The 23,384-nt window shown below is 34.3% G+C and overlaps 1 protein-coding gene and 1 long non-coding RNA gene across 3 annotated transcripts; one reads left to right on the plus strand and one right to left on the minus strand.

Annotated features, from left to right (window-relative positions):
* Positions 1 to 9,681: 9,681 nt before the first annotated feature.
* sec22a (SEC22 homolog A, vesicle trafficking protein) lies at positions 9,682 to 20,038 on the plus strand. Of its 2 annotated transcripts, none has more exons than XM_087265999.1 (7): positions 9,682 to 9,831; positions 10,283 to 10,487; positions 13,221 to 13,384; positions 16,007 to 16,186; positions 16,354 to 16,472; positions 16,851 to 16,916; positions 19,327 to 19,953. In XM_087265999.1, exons 2-7 carry the CDS (start codon positions 10,306 to 10,308, stop codon positions 19,525 to 19,527), a joined length of 912 nt encoding a protein of 303 aa, XP_087122125.1. In that variant the 5' UTR covers positions 9,682 to 9,831; positions 10,283 to 10,305; the 3' UTR covers positions 19,528 to 19,953.
* Positions 19,902 to 22,681, minus strand: LOC147835364 (uncharacterized). Its single transcript, XR_015499743.1, has 2 exons — positions 20,905 to 22,681; positions 19,902 to 20,775 (listed from the first exon to the last, which is right to left on the minus strand). It is a non-coding gene; the product is annotated as an uncharacterized LOC147835364 (long non-coding RNA).
* Positions 22,682 to 23,384: the final 703 nt, after the last annotated feature.

Here is a 23,384-nt window from a genome sequence, read left to right on the forward strand (position 1 = left end):
GTGCCCAGCCATATGTACAGTTTGCTGCATTGATGAACACAATGCAAAATAAAAGGCATTCATTTCCAAGAACTTTGTCAAACTTATTCAAGTCATATTATGTGAATATTACTATTATTGGGTAATAGTAAACATGCTACTTTTGTGAAGATTGTGTACATATTATGTTATAGCGTAGACCTAAAATGTTAGGATATCAGAATATTGTTTGATTAAGAACTTATTTTATAATTAAGACTTGTGTGGGCTCTTTTGACTGCTACAGTATCCATCTTTATTTCTAGATTTCTTTTTTTTCTATAATGTAGATTGTGTCGAAGCAGACTAAAAGTAAGCAATCACAGAGCATCAAATAATTGCCAGAAAATATTAGTACGCTCTAAATAAATAATGGTTTCAAAACAGGGTTTTTGATATGATGCATCAGAAGAGTCATTTTCGCTTTTTCCATTAAAAAATTTTTGAAGTTTAATTTTGCACAGACAAGCAACAAAAATGGACAAAAATACTCATAAAATTATTCAAATAAACCTATTCAACTAAAATATAAAACATATCAAAATGCTTAAAGGGCACCTATGGTGAAAAATCTACAGATCGACCACAACTTGACGTAGGAGTGTGGTCCCTCCGTCCACCGACTTGATTGACATCTACATATAACATGTCCCGGTGGTCACGTGTATAATCATATCAACAAGAACGGGCATGTGCAAAGCAAACGGGAATAAAAGGTCTGTTCAGTTTGCTAGGATCAACAATCATCATCAAATGTGATCAAAAAGAGTGAGTTTTTCAAGTTTAAAATGTTTTAAAACAGTGCACGTGTGTAATGAATTACAGTGATAACTTCAGATTCACTTCATCAGCACAGCCGCGTGTTAAAACAATTATAAAAGAAGACGCTTCAATCCTGGTTTGTGGACGTTAAATCAGGTTTATTTTGTACATTTACATAACAGATATCCATAAAGCAGTAGATATTAACCTGTATCCTGTCACATATTCGTGCAAAAAGAGTGCAAAGCTAATTGCGCACTCTGTCTGTCTGTCTGTCTGTCTGTCTGTGTGTCTGTGTCTGTCTGTCTGTCTGCTGCGCTGTGTGTGCGCATGAACTTTGTAACAACATTGTGTGTGAATCATCGTTAAGTTGACTCATCTTAACACAACAAATCCATCAAATGCTCTTTAATAAATTTCTTACTTTAGTATTTCTCACAAACGCGACGTGAGATCTGCTTCCTTTATGTCTGTTTGTTGTCTGACACAGCCGAGGGAGGAGATTAAGGCATGTAAAAACGGTGGGTGGGGAGGACAAGTCTTAAAGGTGCAGTATAACAAAACAGCCTCCTGGTGCAAAAATGTACAAAATAGAATCTTATAAAATATATAATAAAAAATCTGATGGGTGTTATGAGCTGAAACTTTACAGACACATTCTGGAGACACAAACGACTCATATTAAATCTGAAAAAAGGGGTAACCTAGGTGCCCTTTAAGGGAGTAAATTTTAATATGTACATAAATATAAATTGTAGATTTTTTTTAATTCCCTGAAAGTGGGGTGACATTTGACATAATGCTAATAAACTTAATGAATGGAGCTTTTTTTTTTTTTTACTTTCTACACTTGATCATTGTGGGCTGAGTTGGGTGTAATGCGTTCCATAATAACATGTCACTGTATTGTAATCACATTTTTGAGGATTGCAGTAATGTAAAGAATTACATTTAAAATTTGTGTAATCTGATTACAGTTACTAAAGTCATTGCATTACATTTCAAATATAGTTTTTGGAAGAAAAAAATGCTTCTTTTAAATCACGTTTTCGGTGCAATGTCAGTTAATATGCATGCGCTTAAAAGTAGACACTTCAATCTTTCTATGGATTTTTGTCCCATGTCTGTGTGTTTTGTTTTTGCTGAGTTTCAGCGCATTTTACTGACGTGTTTCTAAAAACAGTTCGCAGAGAGAGAAGAGAAAGATTGCCTACACTGTTTAATTCCTTATTTTGCAAAAGCACACACTTAAGTTGTTATTGTAAGTGTACACAAGAAACTAGACACCTAACAGATTTGATTGATGTATTGCTCTTATCTGTACGATCAAAACTGAAAATGTAATTTAAGTTCTTTTCAGCTTTATCAGGAGAAGATGCTTCAAAACATGTATACGTGGTCTTTGACCCCTGAGGGTTAAATTACTAAAAGAGCTGCAGTTTATTTTGTATATTTATGCGTATATTTTATATGTTTTAAAAGTAACTTGAAAGTAATTAGTAATCTGATTACTTTTTAGATTAAATAATTAGTAATGTAATCAGATAACAGTTATCCAGTAGTAGTCAGTAATTTGTAATCTATTACTTTTTTAAAGTAACTTACCCAACACTGACTTTAGATATGTCACTACTTTTCATAAGTAGTTAAAAGTTAGACTTCCCCTGTAGTCATTTAGCACCTATGCTTTCATGGTGCCTACAACAGATAAACTGTCTGATGAAACTGAGAAAACAAGCACTTCTCTGTGTGTGTGCTGTTTCTGGGTAATTTCTTATCAAACTTTTCTCTCAAGTTTTTTTTTTTTTCATTTAGGAAAGTCTTTCTGGACAAATTCTATCCTGATCCGAAACGAGCCGGGGCCTTTGCCATTACAGCACACAGGAACCCTTGTAAGAGGCATAAGCCGTTTGCCAGATTGGAAACTCAAGGGATGAGTCACTTTTGGACATTTAAACTGCTGCCCGCGGAGAAACACCTGCTGGTGAAATGCATGTGTTGTCAAGTGCAATATGTGACTGTTTAATGGTTTGGAGAGAAGGATGGTTCCATCAAAATTACATGGGGGAAGCTTCTGAGGGTGCAGTCGATTGCTTTTGCCTGGATGCACCCCTACATGTCAGACCAGGGGTATAAAAAGGACAAGAAAGTGCCAGCTTGAATGAACGTAAAGAAGTAGAAAATCTATACAAATGATGTGCACTAAATAGTTCATTTTACTTTCAGCTCTGAACTTGGGAGATGCCAGGAGTTAATAAAGTGTGTCCCATTTCACTGACCTTAAGTATCCAGGATAAGGTGAGCTGTCATACTGCAGACATGGGCTGTTAAACACTGCTCTTATTCGTCAGGAAACTGTTGCCAATGAGACTGAATGCAGGCCAATAATTTTGCATGTCAAATATAAGCATGTAACAAATTCCTTATGATGGCACAAAATAGTTTGGTATTGAGATGCTTTTTTTTTTTTTTTGTTCTCAGAAATAAAATAAAAAATATTTTTTTTAAACCCTCTTTAAATAAAAACAAAATGCATTGCAATGTAACTTAAAATAAAATGATTATTTAATTTAATTTATTTGAATTGCTTTTAAAAATCCAATGTGTTACAGAGGCCACCATAGATAACACACATTTTCGCAAACATTCCGGGACGCAATATTTGTGCATCATCATTCATACTGATTATTAACAACAGCATGTTTGAAGCTGAGCAATGTAAGGTGCTTACACTAGGCCTGTCACGATAAGGAATTTTTATTGTGCTATATATTGTCACGAAAATTGTTGCGACAAGCAATATTATTGTCATTCTGAGAACTTAATGCCACTTATTATATAAATTTTATATAACAGCATAATAATTCAAGTAGCCATAAACACTTTAAGACTTTAATTATCATTCCTAAGGTTATTTAGATTCTATAATTTGATGTTTAAAAAGTAAATGTCATATTATACAAACAATTAATTGTCCTATTAGGTAAACGTTATTTGTGAATTTGTAAATATATACTGCATCGTCAAAAATTATTGAGGTCATGTCCAAGTATTGCATGATAAGTCGATATATTGATTATTGTGACAGGCCTAGTTTACACAATACAATTTTTACTAAAACAGATTTTTTTTAATGCATTTTGTACATTGTTTACACAACAAATACATTTCAGGGTCCTTCTGAAATTAGAAAGTTTTACTTCTTCAAATTATTGTCTCTGCGTAAACATTTTTTAAAGGGGGGCATCATGCATGTTGACAACCAACATTAAATTTTACACTTTGTGCCTGCCTAAATTGACAGCACGTGTGCACACTATTTATTATCTGTTGGGACATACCATTTTAAAAATGCAAGTGTTCATATCTATGCTTTATTTTGATTCTGCATACTTTGCATTTGGCGCAGCATGGTGGCTCAGTGGATAGCACGATCGCCTCACAGCAAGAAGTTCACTGGTTTGAGCCCCGGCTGAGTCAGTTGTAATTTTTGTGTGGAGTAGAAAAGTAATGAAAACAGTTTAAAAACTTAAACTTAAAAAAAAAAAAAAAACTTAAATTTTTGTGGTGACTTTACTTGGTTAAAAAAGCAGATGTAAATGATGATATTTATAAACTAATTATTCTTAATTTGCACTTATATATGCACTAATTTGCATAAAATGATCAACCCTTATTTTTACTATCAAGATATATATCTAGTAAATTAAACAAATAGTGGATTTTTTTTTTTCTGAACTTCTGTTTTCAAGGCAAATGAGTTCCTGTACATGATGCTTAATGGGATACACTTAGCTTCGAATTCTGTTTTAAAGTGACTTGATGTGCATTAGGAGCATTGTGTGCTGCAGTTTTAAAGGCTTGGTACAGTCTTGTGCACTTATTCCCGCTCAGGCTCCTAAGACCACAAATGTGGGCATTTGGATGGGTCTGTCATGGGCACTTGCGCTCATGCAGATTTAATGGCCACTGCATGCATGTGTCTGTTAAGTCCACAGGACCATAAAGTATGCTGTTCATCATCTTTAGGTTTTAGACATATTACAGCAAGCCTGTCATATTCACTTCCATTGTTGTAATGTCAAAATGATCCCCATTCAAACTATTGAACTGCTGGAATATACTGTAATATTACTGTATTGCATCTACCTTGTTTTTAATGTAAATGTACTTTGTAAAAGTTATTCTAGTATCTATTTTCATTCTACTTGCCCAACAAAGGTGTGACAGAATCAGTTAACCAAATGCACATATTTCCTTTCTGAAAAAATCAGTGTGTTAAAAAATAGTCAGTTGAGCGAATGATTCAATGCTCATTCTAAAGAAAGTCATTTATTTTTACTCCTGAATGGCTATGTTTACATGGGCTCCTTAAGATTCAGTCGCAGTCAGATCATTCTGATTGAATCTGAAGGTAGCTTTAAATGAATGTTTAATAAGGGTTGATGTCCCTTTTTATATATAGTTTAACAACCTTTAAGATGGATATGATCTTCTGGCATGTACACATTGCGCAAGTATAGTTTTCCAAAAAGTGTTAATGTAAGGAATTATTATTATTATTAAGTGTATTATTATTATTATTGTTGTTGTTATTCCCAGTGTTTCAAGATGTGTAGTTCTGGAGACTAAAACAAGTAACAATTGTATCCATATAAAGTTTTGTATGTAAAGTTGATTCCTTGCATCATATGGCATGATTGCACAATTTACAGTTTCATTTTACAATTCATTTAAGCTTTTACATCTCCTTTTATTCAGATTTAAAAAGCGTTTAAACTAGGGATGCACCGATCAGGATTTTTGCAGCCGATTTTGAGTACCTTGTCATGGTGATTGGCTAATACAGAGTACCGATTCTGATGCTTCAAGCAAATGTAAAGCACAATTTCCTACAAGTATGATACCTAAGTGGACATTTCTCCTCATCTAAGAGAATAAATGAAGGATGCTGGGTGTAATCCCTTAAGCAGGTCTCTTTTAACCATTTAGGTGTGAACATGTCATGGTTAGAAGCAGCTTTACAAAACATAATAGATAGTACAAATTTAAAAAATGGTAAAAACATTTACTAACAATGCAATTTGGAAACATTGATAGAAGAATTCAAAATTTCTCAATCAAGAAATAGTTTGGAGTGTATATTTGATGCATAGAAAGTTAAAATGCAAACTTATAAATCCATTACTTACTGAAAGGAAATAGTTCTACAAACTACTGTTTATTGCAATAAGTAAATTACAAGTTTTTTTTATTAAATATTCATGTAAAAATATAATTTTAAAAAGTTTTTTATTAATCTAATATTTCCTGCCAGGTTTTAGTCAACTTGCAATATTGTCAAAAATTCAGAACTTTAAGTTCTTTTAAGTAAAAAGGCCTAAATACATGCAGTAGCTGTTGTATGTAAAAACCCAGGTGCAGGTGTGCATCTTCCTCAGCTTATAAACACATAAACAAACATTTGTGATTGGTTCATGAGATCGGCCAGATCAGTGAGTACCGATTGATTCGTTAAATTTGATTATCGGCCCATACCGATCTCCGACTGATCGATCGGACCATAGTTTAAACCTCCTCTTATTAGATTGAAATTTCATTTTGATAAGCATAATCAGATTCATAAATTAATTTAGATGAAGCCATTTTGTCAGATTGAGTTTTCGATCAGATTATTTGAATGCATTAAAATGTAATGTGTGTAAATTTATATAGTGCATTTATTGTGTATGACCATACACCCAAAGCGCTTCACAATCATGAGGGGGGTCATGTAAAATGTAAGTTCTTTTTCAGCAAATCATTTTAAAAGGAATGAATGTCTACTGGTGTACCACCTACTGGTCTAAAAATGTAAACCTACAAAGAGAATTCCTTAAGAAATCTCCATCACTCTCCATCTCTCCTCCAGTGCAATGAATCAATACTACACGTACATTTGTTTCCTCCTCATAATTCAATTTTTGATACTGTGAATCTAAAGCCTGATGCATTATTTAGTCAATATTCGACTTCTCTGTAAATTGTCCCTCCAGTCCTGTTCCAAAGCATTGTTTCACCTACCGGAATTATCAGTAAGTCTTTTTGGCTTGTGCAGAGAAAACGAATAGCCTGTGGAAATATTCGATAACAGCAGTCAGCAGGACAAATCTCTCAGTAACAGAAGTCAATGGCATAAATACACCCCTATTATCTTTACTGGAGGAATAAAGATTTCCCTCCACCCTCGCTCTGAAAGCAATAATCAAAATGATGCACACCACTTGCCAAGAAATCCATACAAACTCATTCTCCCCTTGTTTCATAGATATGGCAGTAAACGTAAAAAAGCATATGTTTTCTCAGCAGCAGGACTAGTGGAAGAAGAAAAAGAGACTTTTGAGCTGTAATTGGGTTTGATAGGAGGGGAAAAAATCTCCCAGAGGGTGTGAGTTTAGCATCCCTTGAATGCATAATAATACTGCAGTTTTTATTTTTAAATCATCCATAAAATTTATATTACAAAGAACTACCGGATCACAGGGGTGCTTTAGGGACAAATGAGCATGTGGCGGAAGGTAGTGTTTCCAAGAATGATGTCTACATCTGCTTCAGCCAACCCTCTGAGGTTGATCTTTTACTCCTCCATATGTTACTGCAGTGTTTTCAGTGTACAGCCGAAGCTATAGTCGGCCCACTCCACCACTGTCATTATGAGTGACAACATCTCCACGTGTCACCCTGACACTCCTGCACTAAACACATAGCTTTAGACTGCCAGCTATTCATCAAGCTGTCCGTGTAGAGAACATCAGTTTTCAGTGCATAGCTCAATAGCTCACGCCGCATGCTGTGAAGTGGATGTTTCCAGGAGGTCAGTTTAGACTGAAAAGCTCTCAGTTTTATCTTTGTAAAGACGTGGAATTTAGAAGAGTGAGCGATGGATCAATTTAAAGATTCACATCAAAGATCATGGCAGAGCTATACACAAATGCAAAGTCTAATTTCATGGTTTATGTGTTTAAACAAACTGGGATATTAACTTAAGACTCAAAGCAGATGCTGACACATTGAAATGTGCATGATGTAAAGTGTATCTGGATGTGAAGAATTATAAGATAAATCACTGAATCACATTAATGTTTCTACTCTCTGTTAAGATATGCCATCCAAATGAACAGTTGTTACTGTATGTGATTTAGTCCATAAGAATAAATATATTTTTGAACCACAAAGAATATGATTTATTTATTATTACATTAACTACAACTGTTTATTTCCTATTTGTGGATTAATGTTTAGATTAATTGTTGGAAAATCAAGGGCAAATCAGAAAAATCAGTCAGGTCTGTACACGCATCACACCTTCATCATAGTACTATTTAATATACATTCGGTGACATTATTAAACAATAATTTTTCTATGGGAACATTATGGTTAGCTTATAAAAATAGTTTAGAATATTCTTTATCAAATATATTTTTTATTGGATAATGCATCACGGTGGCGCAGTGGGTAGCACGATCACCTCACGGCAAGAAAGTCGCTGGATCGAGCCTCAGCTGGATTAGTTGGCATTTCTGTGTGGAGTTTGCATGTTCTTCCTGTGTTTGTGTGGGTTTCCTCCGGGTGCTCCAGTTTCCCCCACAAGTCCAAAGACATGCGCTATAGGTGAATTTTGGTAGGCTAAATTGTCCGTATAATGTATGTGTGTAAATGAGTGTGTATGGATGTTTCCCAGTAATGGGTTGCAACTGGAAGGGCATCCGCTGTGTAAAACATAAGCTGGAATAGTTAGCGGTTAAATCCGCTGTGGTGACCCCAAAGTTCCCAAAGGTCAGAGCCGAAAAGAATATGAATGAATGAATAATACTATTATTTTTCAGCTGGACTGTGGGTGCACGATCATCTAACCTGCCACAGCTGAAATCTACCCGCGTTTGGGGGTTTGCGGGTGTTAATGTCAAGCCCCGAGTATAATCATGAGGAAAGCAACTAAAATCGAGGATAATCTTAAAATACATCTGTATAATATTCAGGAATCTTAGGGTTTTTATTTATTATTCTTAATAAGATGAAGTGATTTTAGGAGAAAGTTGAATTTTATTCTAATGAGCAAAGGAAGGGTAATTTTATGCAAATTTCTGTTTGTGAATGAAAAATTAGCCATATAGGTTTAAAAAGTTATGTGTTCCAGGGGTTTATCTTTTGGGTTATTATGATAAAAAATAATATCTTTTAGACTAAAGCAATTGGACAATCAAAAACATATGTACTGTCTCCTCTGCTTGTTTGCAGAAAGAACAGGAGCTGTCAATGTCCAAAAATTTAAAAATACTAGAACTTACAGGATAAATTGTGTAAAATTGTAAAATGCATTTATTTTGCCTTGTTGGACATGCAATATTTCCCAGGTAAAAGCCTGGTTCTAGTCCAGACTATAAACTCAATGAAGGTCCTCCATATATCTTTCTTCTAGAAGAAATGTGCCTTTTAAATAGATAAATTTGACACACAAACTTATTGTTAAATTCCTTATCTAACAGACTAAAAGGAGAATGAATATCCACTAAGTCGGTTAGTTCTACAGTGACTTTTAACTAGGTGAAATAAACCAGGTGAAATTGCTTAAACCACTTTATTAAATTCTTTAGGATGAGCTGGGAAACTGATATGTTATAAATTGTTCATAACAAAAACAAATTTCTTGCATCATCAAACAAGCAAAGGATACAATTAATATTATTTTAAATCCACCTATGGAAAAATGATTTGTTTCTGATTGTAATATCTCGGTTATTCCATAAAAAACATCGGTGGATTACAGTGGCCCACAAATAATCCTTTACCTCACCGAGACCGTCACAGAGCCGAATGTTTTCCGAAAATATACGAAGAGAAACCGGGACTGTGCCGAAGTTGTTACGAGTTTAGCCGAAGCTGTGTCGTACGTAAGCAAAAACCGTCCGCTATGAGACCCGCAGGAAGAGCTCAACGATCAAGATAGTATATCAACAAAATAACTCAAAAGGGTTATAATGTCTTAATATATTTTTAATCGGCTCATGTCAGTAGGTATGTACACTGAAAGACTGTGTTAATGCTTGCAATAAGTGTCGCTTAGTGTCTAGTTAAGTATCTTGCTATGGTAGCAGTACAGCCATATAACGCTACTGCACATCATTGTAAATCAATGCGATGAATAGTTTTAAAGAATAGCTTGACCTTAAAATATTATAAGCCTGTATTATTGTAGATATGGGGTTCTGTAGCGCATAAGACAATCACCAAACGTGATATGATGACAATAAGTCAGCAAACATGCTAATATTATTAGCTTAGCACAGTGTGCACCAGATGTCATGAGTCCACGTACATAGAGCTGAATGATATTATAGAATTCGTAAAATATGTCTAGATTTTGTATGTAATTTTTTAGATTATTCTAGCTAGCAGAAAACTAAGAGGGTGGTAAATGGGCCATTATATGCAGTGAATGCCCTAAATATCCTGTTCTTCCAGGTGTCAACTGAGCTTTCTGTAAGATGTCTATGGTCCTGTTTGCCTCAGTGGTGAGAGTGAGGGACGGTTTGCCTCTCTCAGCCTCCACAGACTATGAACTGGATAAAGGAATTCAGGAGACAAAGAAACATCTCAAGGTCCTGTCCAAAAAACTCAGCCAGTTTCCTGATCGCTGCTCACTCAGATCTGGACTATACAATATCAAGTGAGTTTTGCATGTAGTGGCATTTCACCTTCTAAATGTAATTTCATAATTACAAAGTATTCTTTGCAAATTCCAAATAGGGAAAATCATATTAGCAGCCAGTGACTATCAAAGTACTACATCGTTCACAGTCAATTAAATAGTGCTAATGTTGATTTGTCATACTTTTGAAGTCATCAGTGGCCCTAAGCAATTACAGGTATGGGGCCCTAGCATTGAAACTCAAATCACTTACTTTCTCTATACTGTAGATATTTTTTTTTCACTGTAGAGTCACAAACAGCAAGCTCGCAAACTATGTACAGTTAAGGAGCCATATTTGTGATTAGATTTTAATATTTGCATGTGCGGAACGGAAGGAACATTCCACTATTTATGGTGGCCCTTAGTAGTAATAATGTCAATCTTGTAATGGTTGTAGACAGATTTTACCACATATGATAAAAAACTTATAAAAAAGCTTAATGAGCAATATAGGCTTCTTCGCATTGGTCAAGTCCCCTTAATTCCCTGGGCCCCTAAGCGGCTGCTTACCCCTCTCATTGGTTAAGTCCGATCCTGGAAGTCATACATGCGATTTCAGAATTCAGACCGAATATTCAAACTAGTATGTTAAACAATATACAGACCTTCCATACAGAAAAGTGTGTTCATCAGCTTTTTAGTTACAGTTAGTAACAATATAATGTGTGGTGCTCATAACAGTACATCATAATAATTAACCGCTATTAGCCTATTTAAATTCTGCTTTACTATTTAATTGAACGCGAATGTCTGAATGTGTGAATATAAAAACAACTTCCCCCAAATGGCTATGCTATACCACATTTACACCATAGATGTCCAGTGTGAAAACCAACTGTGATGTTTGCACTGGAAAAACATAGACTTTAAAGGGACTGTTCAGCCAAAAATGAAAATCATTTACTCACACTCCACTTGTTCTAAACTTGTTCGAGTTTCCTTCTTTTGTCACTAAATAAGATATTTTGAAGAATGCTGGAATGCAGCAGCCATATAATTCCTTTTTTTTTTTGTTCCTACTATAGATGTCAATGGATGAGTTTCCAACATTCTTCAGATTTTTTTGTTTTGTGTGGGCTGCAAGATGGATAGAAAGTCTTAAAATGTCTCAAAAATAAATTTTAGGCCTTAAAAAGTCTTAAATCTACTTAAATCTTTAATTTATTTATCAGGTCTTCATTTTCCTTTGTTTATGTGTAGCTATCCAATCTGACCAACACCATACAATCATCAACAATCCATCTCAATTAAATATTTAACTTTTTTACTTAGAAATTTTAACTCCATTTACCATAATGGTGTAATAATTGTTCTTACAGTAACATTTGTTTAAAGTTCTCTATGTATTCACTGCTGAGGATACTGACCTGACCTTTATTTTTAATTATTAAATTATTATTATAATTTTTACTATATTATTAAATGTGTTCAATTATTTTTTGATTAGGTAAATACATTTTTTTCCAACTGGGATATAGGTCTAAATTTATTTTATAATGGTCTTCAAAGTGTCTTTAAAATTCTTAAATTTATCGTAGTGTAACCTGCAGAAACCCTCAGATATTCTGACTCTGTTTGGCTGTTGTTTTAATCTTTATTTTTGCATTTTTTTTATTTTTTCCTATACCTGTATAAGGTCATATGGGCACATAGAGGTAACACCGACACTACTGAAACTCATTTTGACTTGTTTTAAGGACATTACATCAAAGTTGGATCAGTCTGTTGAGTGTTTTACTACTACAAGTTTAAATGTGACTCAAAATCCAGACCTCCATGGGTTAATAAAAAGGATTTCCATTGATAATCTTTTTGTGATTTTTATTGTCAGCACATTCAACTATGTAAATAACAAAGTATTTAATAAGAATATAGTCAGATCTAGGATGTGTTTTTTAGTGTTCCCTTTATTTTTTTAACAGTGTATATTGCATATACTATAAATTTTGCAATATATTGTGCAGCCTTAGTTAGAAATAAACAGAAAACTATAGCTAGGCATGCTTTTTATCTATTTTATTGCTATTGATTGATGGTAGCTGTAATGTTTAGTGGAAGAAACAAAAAGGCAGACTTGTTTGTTAAAATGCTAGGGCAAGTAGCCTAAACGATGGCGGATATTTCATATTTGGATGACCATTCCTTTAATTAAAACATCCCAGCTAAAACAAATCACAGTGGGGTGCTGTGCACTGGTTGCCAACTGTTCTGATGCAAAATTAAAAGTTCCCCTTCAGCAAGGTCTAATTCAGATGCATTACACTGACGGACCCAGGGGTGACCATTTCATAGCCTGGCTGCTATTCATCAGTCCACACTTCACAAGCAGGCAGAAACAAGTCCGATCTCTCTCTGGACTGACTCAGTGGATCGTTTCATCTCTCAAATAGACGTTAACATGGAGAGACACACTGACAAAGTTTCTTCTTTCCTGAGGGCGAGTTACTAAACTGTTCAGATTCAAAGCAGGTGTAAAACAGAGGGTGATGGGGGATTTTTATACACAATGGTTATTTGAATGCGAAGGTCATTGGAATGGACTTTCTTGACCTTGCCCGTCCTGTCTGGGAATGACAGATGTCATGTTTTTACATGTTTTGCTTCCCAGAGCTGTCAGTGTGTCAACTTATTCATCTTCTATATTGAATACTAAATGAAAATTGACTGTAGAAGTATGATGTAAACTGTGACATGTCTTGTTTTCCACAGCTTCACAAGCTCTCTCGGAGTTGGGTACTTGATGGTTTGCACAGAGAACTATCCCAATGTCCTGGCCTTCAGCTTCTTAGATGAGCTTCAGAGAGAGTTCATAGTCACGTATGACACCAAGCGGATCAACAGTGCTTTGAGGCCTTTCTCTTTCATTGAGTTTGGTGAGTTTCTTAAGGGGGTCAGGACAGGTTTCTAACAAGGCATCTGTTTTTGCAAAGGGGGATCATATTTTTTTTGTTTATTTAGGACCTAAAACGTACTTACATGAGAAACATTCTGTGTTGTAAATGAAAAATTTAACTAATTGAATTGAATGATAACAACAAAGATTGGAAACCCAATATTGTCAGTACAGTTTTAAAACCACACAGCCTGTGTTGTGTATTTATATAAATATTCATGCTAATTGCTTTGCATGTTTCATTGTCACATTTTGATCTGAGTAGCTCATGATAACAGTGTTATCTGCAGTTTTCTACCAAGCTTTAATCTATCATTTACCAAAACAAAACTAAAAACTAATATTATTATTATTATTATTATGTAAATAAAAAATCTTTAAAAACAATTAGGTCATAAAACTATTGAACATTAATATTAGATATTAAGTTAACATTATTATTAGATCATATTTCATATTTAGATATTTATTTATTTGTATATTAGTAAAAAAAAGGCATCAGAACATTTAATGAATTATTTATTTTTTAAATATTAAATTTTGTAGCTGATTAAAGTGTTAAAGGGCACCTATGATGAAAATGTGTGTGTGTACCTCACTGTGTGTAGGTATAGTGTGTCCACAGTCATACTGGAGTGATAGAAACTCAACATATCTCTTTTTAAAAAATTGCCTGATGTTAAAATAAGATCCAAATTCCTCCTGTTTTGAGGCCCACCGCAACGTGACAAAGGAGTGCAGTTTTCCTACCCACTAATTTGGTTGACGGCCGTGTATTAACATGTCTTCGTAGTAACGTGTATAATCATATCAACAAGACAGGATGTGCACAAAGCAACTGGGATTAAATTATCTGTTCAGCTCACTGTGATCATCTATCATCATAAAATGTGATCAAGAATGAGTTTTTACAGGTTTAAAAAATTTTTAAAGCAGTGCATGTTTATAATGAATTACAGCGACATTATCCTCACAGCCGCGTGTCAAAACAGTTATAAATCCCGGTTTGTGGACGTTAAATTAGGTTTATTTTGTACATTAACATAACAGACATAACAGGCACGTGGGAACAGTGGGTGGGGAGAACTAGCATTAAAGGGTCAGGCCACAAATACAGCTACATTGTGTTGAAAGCAGAAAATTCTAATATTCTAAAAGGTATAATAAATAATTTGATGGGTGTTTTGAGCTGAAACTTTACAGACACTTTCTGGAGACACAAAAGACTTATCTAAATCTTGAAAAAGGGGTAAAATAGGGGCCCTTTAATGTCTTCAAAACAAAACTTGTTCACTCCAAACTTTTGATTGACAATGTAAGCAGTATATATCAGTTGTGTGATGTATAGACAGTATATTATATAGTGTATAACTTTTTATTGTTATCATCATTTCTGAAACCGCTGAGTCTGAGCAGTTTAACCTGAAAAAAAAGAAACTTGCACTAAATGAAGTGTATTTATAAACTAATTTTGAGAGGATCACGTGCTTATAATGCGGCCCTGCATTATTCAATTCATGATTCACCAATCAGACGATTCCTAAACCACTATAAATACCATAAGTTCTATATGACAGACATCTTCGTTTTGAAGTAGTTATCTCTTAAGAGCAATCACTATCTGGTCATTAGTTACTACATCAGGGGAGTTCTACCTGAGCTCAAATTCCCCTCTCGCCTTGCAAATGGGAGGGGGCCCAGGGCTCGAGGATCTTATGAGCTTAGGGCTCTCTCCTGGGACAGCATGCCAAACAAGCTTTATAATCAATCATCAGCTAAGTGTGAACTCTTGAACTGATCTTAAAATATCAGCGTGTTTGTCGTCTCAATTTTGGACACCTGTAATTCTTTTATGGCAAAAAAATGTCCTAAGTGAAATATGGCCTAATCCTAGCTTAGTCTAAGCTCTGTGAAACTAGGCCACCTTGTCTTCATTTCTGTCAGGAGGTGTACAAAATCAAAAAGCATACATAATTGGTTATTTTAAACAATTGACTTAAGTTATGTGGTTTAATTTACTTAAATAAAAAGTATCTAAAATAACTAGCCCTTCGGCATCATCTGCCTGAATGTATTTGTTTGATATGATAAATGTGTGCATGTCTAATGCAAAACAGCCTTGATGGTTATTCGTTAATCTGATTGAAACCATTACCTCCTGAGTTTGGCAGAATGAAATGTTTCTCGCTGTAAGATTCAGGAAAGCTCAACACACTTTCTTGCCATTAGTCTGGTGTTAATTATTTGATCACATCCAATACAGACCCTTTCACTTGGCACTGAAAAGTATTTGCTCTAATTAGTTCCACTTATATTAGTTCCACACGAACAGTTTCACCAACCTTGAGCATTAGTCGATCTCTAAAAAGCATGATGAGTTTGAGTAAACATTAATAGATTTGCATCTTTTGTGGAACATTTAAATGTAGTCATTTACGAGCCTTATTTGGCTAGGGATCATTGGATTTATCTAAAGAACTACTTCGAATGCAGAACCTCCATTTAACTTGGTATGAAATGCATTGAAGCAATTTGTAACATACAGACCCACGTTGTGATGCCCAGCTTTGATTTAGTGTGCCGTTTCTATGGTTTTTGACAGATAACTTCATTCGGAAAACCAAGCTGCGTTACAACAGCCCACGTTCGCTCTCTACCAAGATTAATCTGGCCGACATGCAGACCGAGATCAAGCTCCGGCCTCCTTATCAGCTCTCGGCGGAGGACATTGGATCAATCAACGGCTTCTCACAACACAAGGAGTCTAAATATAAAGGCATAGGTAGGGAACACGATGCACATACTTCTTTTTGTTCTCAAGAAGGAAGTACAGAGCAGCCCTAGCATCATGCCATAAAGTTTTGATCAGCAGGTTTCCTTCAGCAGGCTTTTAAAATCTAGTTATTTTGCTAGTGCTTGACAGATTCTGTGCTTGATTTATTCCTGCAGCTCCTAATCAAATGTTGGAGGCTGTCACCCTGTCGGGTATTGTCGCCTGTGTCCTAAGCATCCTGTGTGGCGCTCTAAATTTACTGCGGGGAGTCCATGCGATTGAAAGCGTATTGCAGGTAAGTTACAGTAAATCATGCATTAATAGAAATGCTGCTGCTTCGTTTTTAAGCTTTGTGTCTTTTATTGATGAACGCATTGGACTCGACATTACTCTTAAATGCATAAGTGCCGTCGTAATAAAATAAATCTCAACTAATGGATGGTAACAGTACACTTGAATAATTTGTCCGAGTTTGCATTTAGATGTAATGTGATTTTTCCCTCTTCCATAAACAGAACAGTTTTTGCTTGGCTTTGAATATTGTGCTGATAAGTGAGCCCTCGAGTCCTGACACTTAATTCATCCTCCGTATTAGCACATGGCTTCCTGGTGTAATTTGTTCACTATTTAACGCAGCAACCCTGTCTTTCCTCTTTTTCTGCTTCATCTGCAGAACGACGATGAAGACTTTAATTACGTAATTGCTTTTTTCCTTGGAACCGCAGCGTGTTTGTATCAGGTAAGTGACGGCGGTCGGAGCGTGAGTTACTATCGGCCTGCCAGGCTTTATTTTCTATGTACGCCATTTCGGCCTGACCAACCAATGCTTATATATCACACTTTTTCCTCACTGTCATGTAAAAGAGTAGCTTCTGGAAATTAGGAAAATGTTTCCTTTTAACTTGCATCGAATCTGCTGGTATTGTGGATGCTTCTTTAGAATAAGAATCATTCAGTGACATATTAAAAGACTTTATTTAAGTAGATAGTTGATTTAAAAATGACCTTTTACCTCAACATTTACTCGTCCTCATGTGGTTTGAAAATTTAACGAGTTTTTTTGTTCTTTTCAACACATTCATTTTCCTTTAGTTTTGTCCCTTTATTCATCAGGGGTTACCACAGCGAAATTAACTGCCAACTTATCCAGCATATGTTTTACACAGTGGATGTTTTACACAGTCCGGCTGCAACCCAGTACTGGGAAACACCCATACACACTCATCCACACACATCCACTATGAACAATTTAGTTTATTAAATTCACCTGTACCGCATGTCGTTAGACTGTGAAGAAATCCAATGCACCTGAAAAAAACCTACACGCACACGGGTGCCCAGTCTCGAAAATAGAGTTAAACCCAGCCCAGACTCGAATCAGCAACCTTCTAGCTGTAAGGCGACATTACTAACCACTGTCGCCCCTTTTTATAACACAAATTAAGATATGTTGAATAATGCTGGGAACCATTCACTTTTCCTACTATGAAGTTAATGGGTCCCAGCAACCAGCATTATTCAAAATCACTTATTTTGTGTTCAACTGTAGTAAGAAACCTAAACAGGTTTTGAGCAAATGAAGGATGAGTAAATGATCACAAATGATGTCTTCAGAAAACAGAATCACACTAGTACTTCATTTGGTCAAAAGTGACTAAAGACCACACATGTAACTTTTACACCATTAAAAACAATAGGATATTTACAATAATTATTATTTAAAAGGTTTTGAATCAGTGCAGTATTTTGTAATTAGAAAAAGAAAAACCCGTTCACTGCTGTATATTTTTTCAGCCTTGTGGCTGATTTGTAGATTGTACACACACAAATTCTCACAAGTGTAGTTTTTTTTCTAAATTATCAATTCATTTCTTATGGGGAGTCCTCTTTGACCAAAAGAATACAAGTTTGACTTTTTATGCCACTTCGCCAGCTTGAATCTTGCCCCAATTTTTTATATACATTGCAAAAACTTAGTTTTGCATAATTGTGATGAAGCTGTAATAAAAAAAAAATTCAACATTTTCCTACGGGACCAACAGGTTTAAGTATCACAGCACAGCCCCAAAATAATAATTTCTTCTTTAAGAAAAAGTCAGAATAAGCCAATTAATAAATTTTTACATTTAATATGTTCATTAAACTGATGACAGTGGAACTTTGTCACCTGTATTTTGTCTTTTTTTCACAAAAATGAATTTAAAACATTAATACAGATAACATACTTGCATTAAATACTTTTCATTCATTCACTTTCCTTCAGCTTAGTCCCTTTATTTATCAGGGGTCACCACTGTGGAATGAACCGCCAACTTATCCAACATATGTTTTACACAGAGGATGCCCTTCCAGCTGCAACCCAGTACTGGGAAACATCCATACACACTCATTTACACACACTTATACACTACGGCCAATTTTATTTACCCAATTCACCTATATTCTGTCTTTGAACTGAGGGAAACTGAAGCACCCAGAGAAAACCCACACAAACACGGGGAGAACATGCAAACACAGAAACACCAACTGACTTTGAAATGCCAAATGTGACTTTCACCATTAAAAACAATGGGATTTTTACAAATTATTATTATTGAAAATATTTTTTTTTAATTAGTGCCGTGTTTGTAATTAGAATAGAGAGGCAGATTAGCACAATCTGGTTTAAAAAAAAAAAGAAGAAAACCCCTTCACTGCTGTATATGCTCAGAAATATAGTTTTAATTTTTGTAAATTCCATATTTATTTCCTATGGTCAATCATCTTTGACCAAAATAATACATGTGTGACTTTATTTATGCCCACTTTGCCCGCTTGAATCTTGCCCCCAGTTTTTGTATGTATATATTGCAATAGCTTACAAAGTTTCTTACAATTCCGATGAAGCTGTTACTTAAAAAAATTCAAGGAGACCCCGGGGGGTTAAGGATCACAGCACAGCCCCAAAATAATAATAGTTAACTGTTAGCAATTCTTGTATTAAAACAGATAATATACTTGCATTTAATACTTTTGCTTATATAAAGTGCTTTTATAAAGAAAGTGATGTGACAAAAAACAAGACGACTTGACTTTGACTATCAAAAATTGTAATATTGTTCAAATCTTATTCAAATGTTTTCCTCGTGTCTCTCTGTCTCTATACGCAGTGTTACTTATTCGCCTACTTCTCATTCTGGAGAAACATCAAGTCATTCCTGGCCTTCGCTCTGATCTGCCTGTGTAATATGTATCTGTATGAACTCCGGAACCTGTGGCAGATCCTCTTTCACGTGACAGTGGGAGCGTTCATCACTCTGCAGATCCACCTGAGACGACCGCAGGGCAAAGCACCTGACTATAATGTTTGACCCCCTTGAACTCTTCAAGACTGTGTAATATAGCCCAACATGGCAACTATGAATCTCTTCCCGGCCCGTTTGAGGACTTACAGTATGGATTTTGAAAAAGGTTTACAAACGGTTTTGAAAAATGTCCTGCTGTTCCACATTTAGCTACTGTTCTGGTTAAAGCAGAAGGTTCATGAAGTTGATTTCATAAAAGCATTCATTCATTCATGCATACTTTTTTTTATTATTATTGTTAGATGATTCTGATGTGCACAATACATTTTCCAATAAGGAGTTTTATTATTGATATCATATTTAAAGAGGCAGTTCATCTAAAAATGAAAATATTGTGTTCTTAAATAAAGTTTATGTGGCTTTTTTCCATAAAATGAGTGATGACCATGGTCAGTCAAAGATAATTATTAAATAAATAAATAAATAAATAAAGTATGCAATTTTTTTCCATACATTGATACACATTTTGCAGTAGGTGTAAAATGTTCTTGTATAAAAATCCAAAATCAAACAAAAAGTGCTTCAGAAGTAATTAATGTGTCAGTGCTCTTTAGAGATAAACAGCAAATTTAAAAGTCCAAGGCATATAAATGAGTGAAAATTATTTTAAAAGCCTTTAATAACATGGCTATTCCATAATATTTGTTACCCTGATGAAGGCAAGTGTTAGCCGAAATGCGTAGGTGCAGTTTTATGGAGTAGCCATGTTATTAAAGGCTTTTAAAAACATTTTTTCGAGTGCCTGGTACTTATAATTTTGCTGTTTAAGTGAAAAATGTTGTTTCAGTGTGTGTGTGTGTGTGTGTGTGTGTGTGTATATATATATATAATCGGAAGGGGCATTTTAGTCCTACTGAGTGAGTAACCACTGTAGTTTTTGTTAATAGTTTGAATGAACAATTTGAGTGAACAAATTTTTAGAAATACAGTGCTCAGCATATACAAGTACATCCCTCAAAAATCTATCTTTTAAATTCATATTTTTAATAGGAGGCTATACAATATTATATTTATACATATACATTAGATTAATCAGTACTAAAGCTTAATCTGGAGCTTATCTAACAAAATAACTTACAATAACAGTCCAAAAACTAGTACATTTAAATGTATAAGTTATAGACAAATATTTAATACAAACTTAAATAAAAAGGAAGAATTATAATAAGCAAAAAAATTGAAAAAATGAGTTGAAATTTTGTATGTTGTAATGTTTTTGCAATATTTAGCTTCAATTTCTAAACATATTGGTGGCTAAAATATTATTTTAATAAATATTTCTGTTTAATAAACCTGGTTCGTTTAAATGCACAGAAGTATATTGCTATATTCCCTGAGAAATGGATAAAAAAATATTCATTTTCAAAATGAGGTGCTGAGCACTGTATATTCTTGCCAACTAGCTGACAACACACACATATATATAATGTCATTTTTTAATTTGGAAAAAAAAAAATCTTGTGTTGAATGGACATATGCAACTAATAAACCTGATGTCTAGTGTTACGTTTATCTTCTTTGTTTGTCAGTGGCAATGCTTACCTATCAAATTACCTTATTAATTACCTTAAACTATTTATTCAAATATGTATTATGATTTTGCTCAAATCTTAAAAAGGAGAGGGGGATTAAAGAGAACTTCTGTATGTAAAACACTTCAGAAACAAAGGTCACTAAAAAGTGGGTGGGCACATTTGTGTTTTAGTGTTGTGAGATAAACAGGTAAAATGTGAAATATAATATTGCACACATACAAAAACATGGTTGGCTGACATTTGTGGTCATTATTCCTTTTACTGTATGGCAAAAAGCAGCTTAAACATTTAGCTAAACATCTCATTTTGTGTCCTGCCAAATAAATAACACAAATAAAATTTTTCTTATCTATCTATCAATCTATATATATGAAAGATAAAATGCAACATTACTGGCTTTTTCCACATACAGGTTTTGACTATTTTATTTTGTCATATGCTTTCATAGATGCCTAATTTGAGTGTCAGTGTGTTTGTGGTCATTAGTCAGACGTCTCTGCTCTGAAAGCATAATCAGACGTGTTATTTATCAATCGTGTCTCTGCTGCCAGCAGGTGTGCTTCCTGAAAATGAATGCGCTTTGCTAAGAGGGAAATGGAACCACACTAATATTCAGACTCTGTTTTTTTTTTTTCCTCCTCCCCGCGGTGTTTGCTGCTTTTTGTCAACAGGTCTGTTCCGTGACCTTGCTGAGCAGTACAAACGAGTTATGTTTATTCTATTTCCATTTATCCGGCTAGTTTTCATTGTGCAAATGACAGGTTGTATGGATAATTGACAGATTAGGGGTCAACTTTTTTTTTTTATTCCTGTGAAGATCTACGTTTATTTATTTTTTTCTCTCCTGAGAATCAATGATCAGAGATTGCATTTGCATTGCAAAGACTGCATGCTAAGTTTTGTACCTCAATGCTGTTAGCAGCAACAGTGCTGTGCACTTTGGCTCAATGTATGTCTGTACAAATAGAAAAGGCCCTAAAATCATCAGTAAAAGCCTACAATTTGTACAAAGGTGCTTGTTTAGTTTGTGTTTTTAATGCACTTTACACATTTTTGACCACAAATCTAGTCATAATTGTTTGGATTTTGTTCAATTGAGATGTATACATTGTCTGGTGAATAAATAAGCGTTCCTTTTATGCATGTTTTGTTGGAATTTGACAATTTGGCTGTGATATTATTATTTGAACTAACAAACAGTAACAATTAAAAAAAAATTTAAATAGAGAAAATCACCTTAAAACACGATTAAATCAAGTGATATTTATAGAGTAGGAAGTTAACTAAATGTTTTCATGGAATATGATCTTCACAAATTTTACTTTCATGCCAAAATCAGTAAAATATTATATCATTTTGAGCCATACAATGTATTTTTGACTACTGGTAAAAACTTTCTCGTGCAACAGGGATAGTTCCCTTAAAAATGAAAATAATTTACTCTTCCTCATGTGGTAAAAATTATATACTGTGCTGAAACTTTTTTGTATGAATGGCCAAACCAAATATCATTGAGAGCTGTGGGCTTAAGATAAATATACCAAATTATATTACATTAAAGTTGCAATAGGTAATTCTATTATAAAATGAATTAAGAAATTACCTATTGCAACTTTAATGTAATATAATTTGGTATATTTATCTTCAGCCCACATACTATATATTAAACTATATACACCATTGAACTATATATAAGCGTAGTTCAATGCTGAATACACAAGTCAAGCGGAATCTGCCTTTGCCTTGATTTGCTCACAAAAGTTTCTGCAATGTCCTCTATCCTCTACATTTTAAACAAAATCTGATTCATTCAAACCATTTAAAATGAAACATTTAATTTCAGTAAACTTTTTTGTAGCTTAACAATTAAACAAACAAATAAAAGGTTACATAAAATTTGAAATGACAATCTCTAAACCTGATGGGATGGCGGGCCAAATCAAAGGTTACCATGGACCCTAGTTTGGGCATGTTAGCTGTAAAAAATTATGCTGTTACTTGAACCTCTTTTATTAAGTTAATTACATTTCAACAAAATGATTTGAATTACATAAAGTTTAACCTAATATTTTTAATCACTTTGACTAATGTAAGTTGAGATGACTAGAAAATTTCTTTTGACTCAATTAAACAACTTAGGCCAGTAAGATTTGTTTTGTTTTTTTACACTGGAAGTCAATGGGTCCCAGCAACCAGCATTCTACAAAATATCATCTATTGTGTTCAGCAGAAGAAAGAAACTCAAGCAGGTTTTTAAGGGTGTATAAATGACAGAACTTTCATTTTTGGGAGAACTGTCCCTTTAAGACTGCGGGATCACAATTATGT

This window comes from Danio rerio, chromosome 9 (assembly GCF_052040795.2).
Source record: "Danio rerio strain M-AB ecotype USA chromosome 9, GRCz13ab, whole genome shotgun sequence".
In the NCBI taxonomy this organism is placed as follows: domain Eukaryota; kingdom Metazoa; phylum Chordata; class Actinopteri; order Cypriniformes; family Danionidae; genus Danio; species Danio rerio.

Excerpts from the sequence above, each read along its gene's own strand:
- sec22a (XM_087265999.1), top strand. The coding sequence starts at position 10,306 with ATGTCTATGGTCCTGTTTGCCTCAGTGGTGAGAGTGAGGGACGGTTTG. Across the intron at positions 16,473-16,850 it reads CGATTGAAAGCGTATTGCAG|AACGACGATGAAGACTTTAA; the intron begins GTAAGTTACAGT and ends CTTCATCTGCAG. Across the intron at positions 16,917-19,326 it reads CCGCAGCGTGTTTGTATCAG|TGTTACTTATTCGCCTACTT; the intron begins GTAAGTGACGGC and ends CTCTATACGCAG.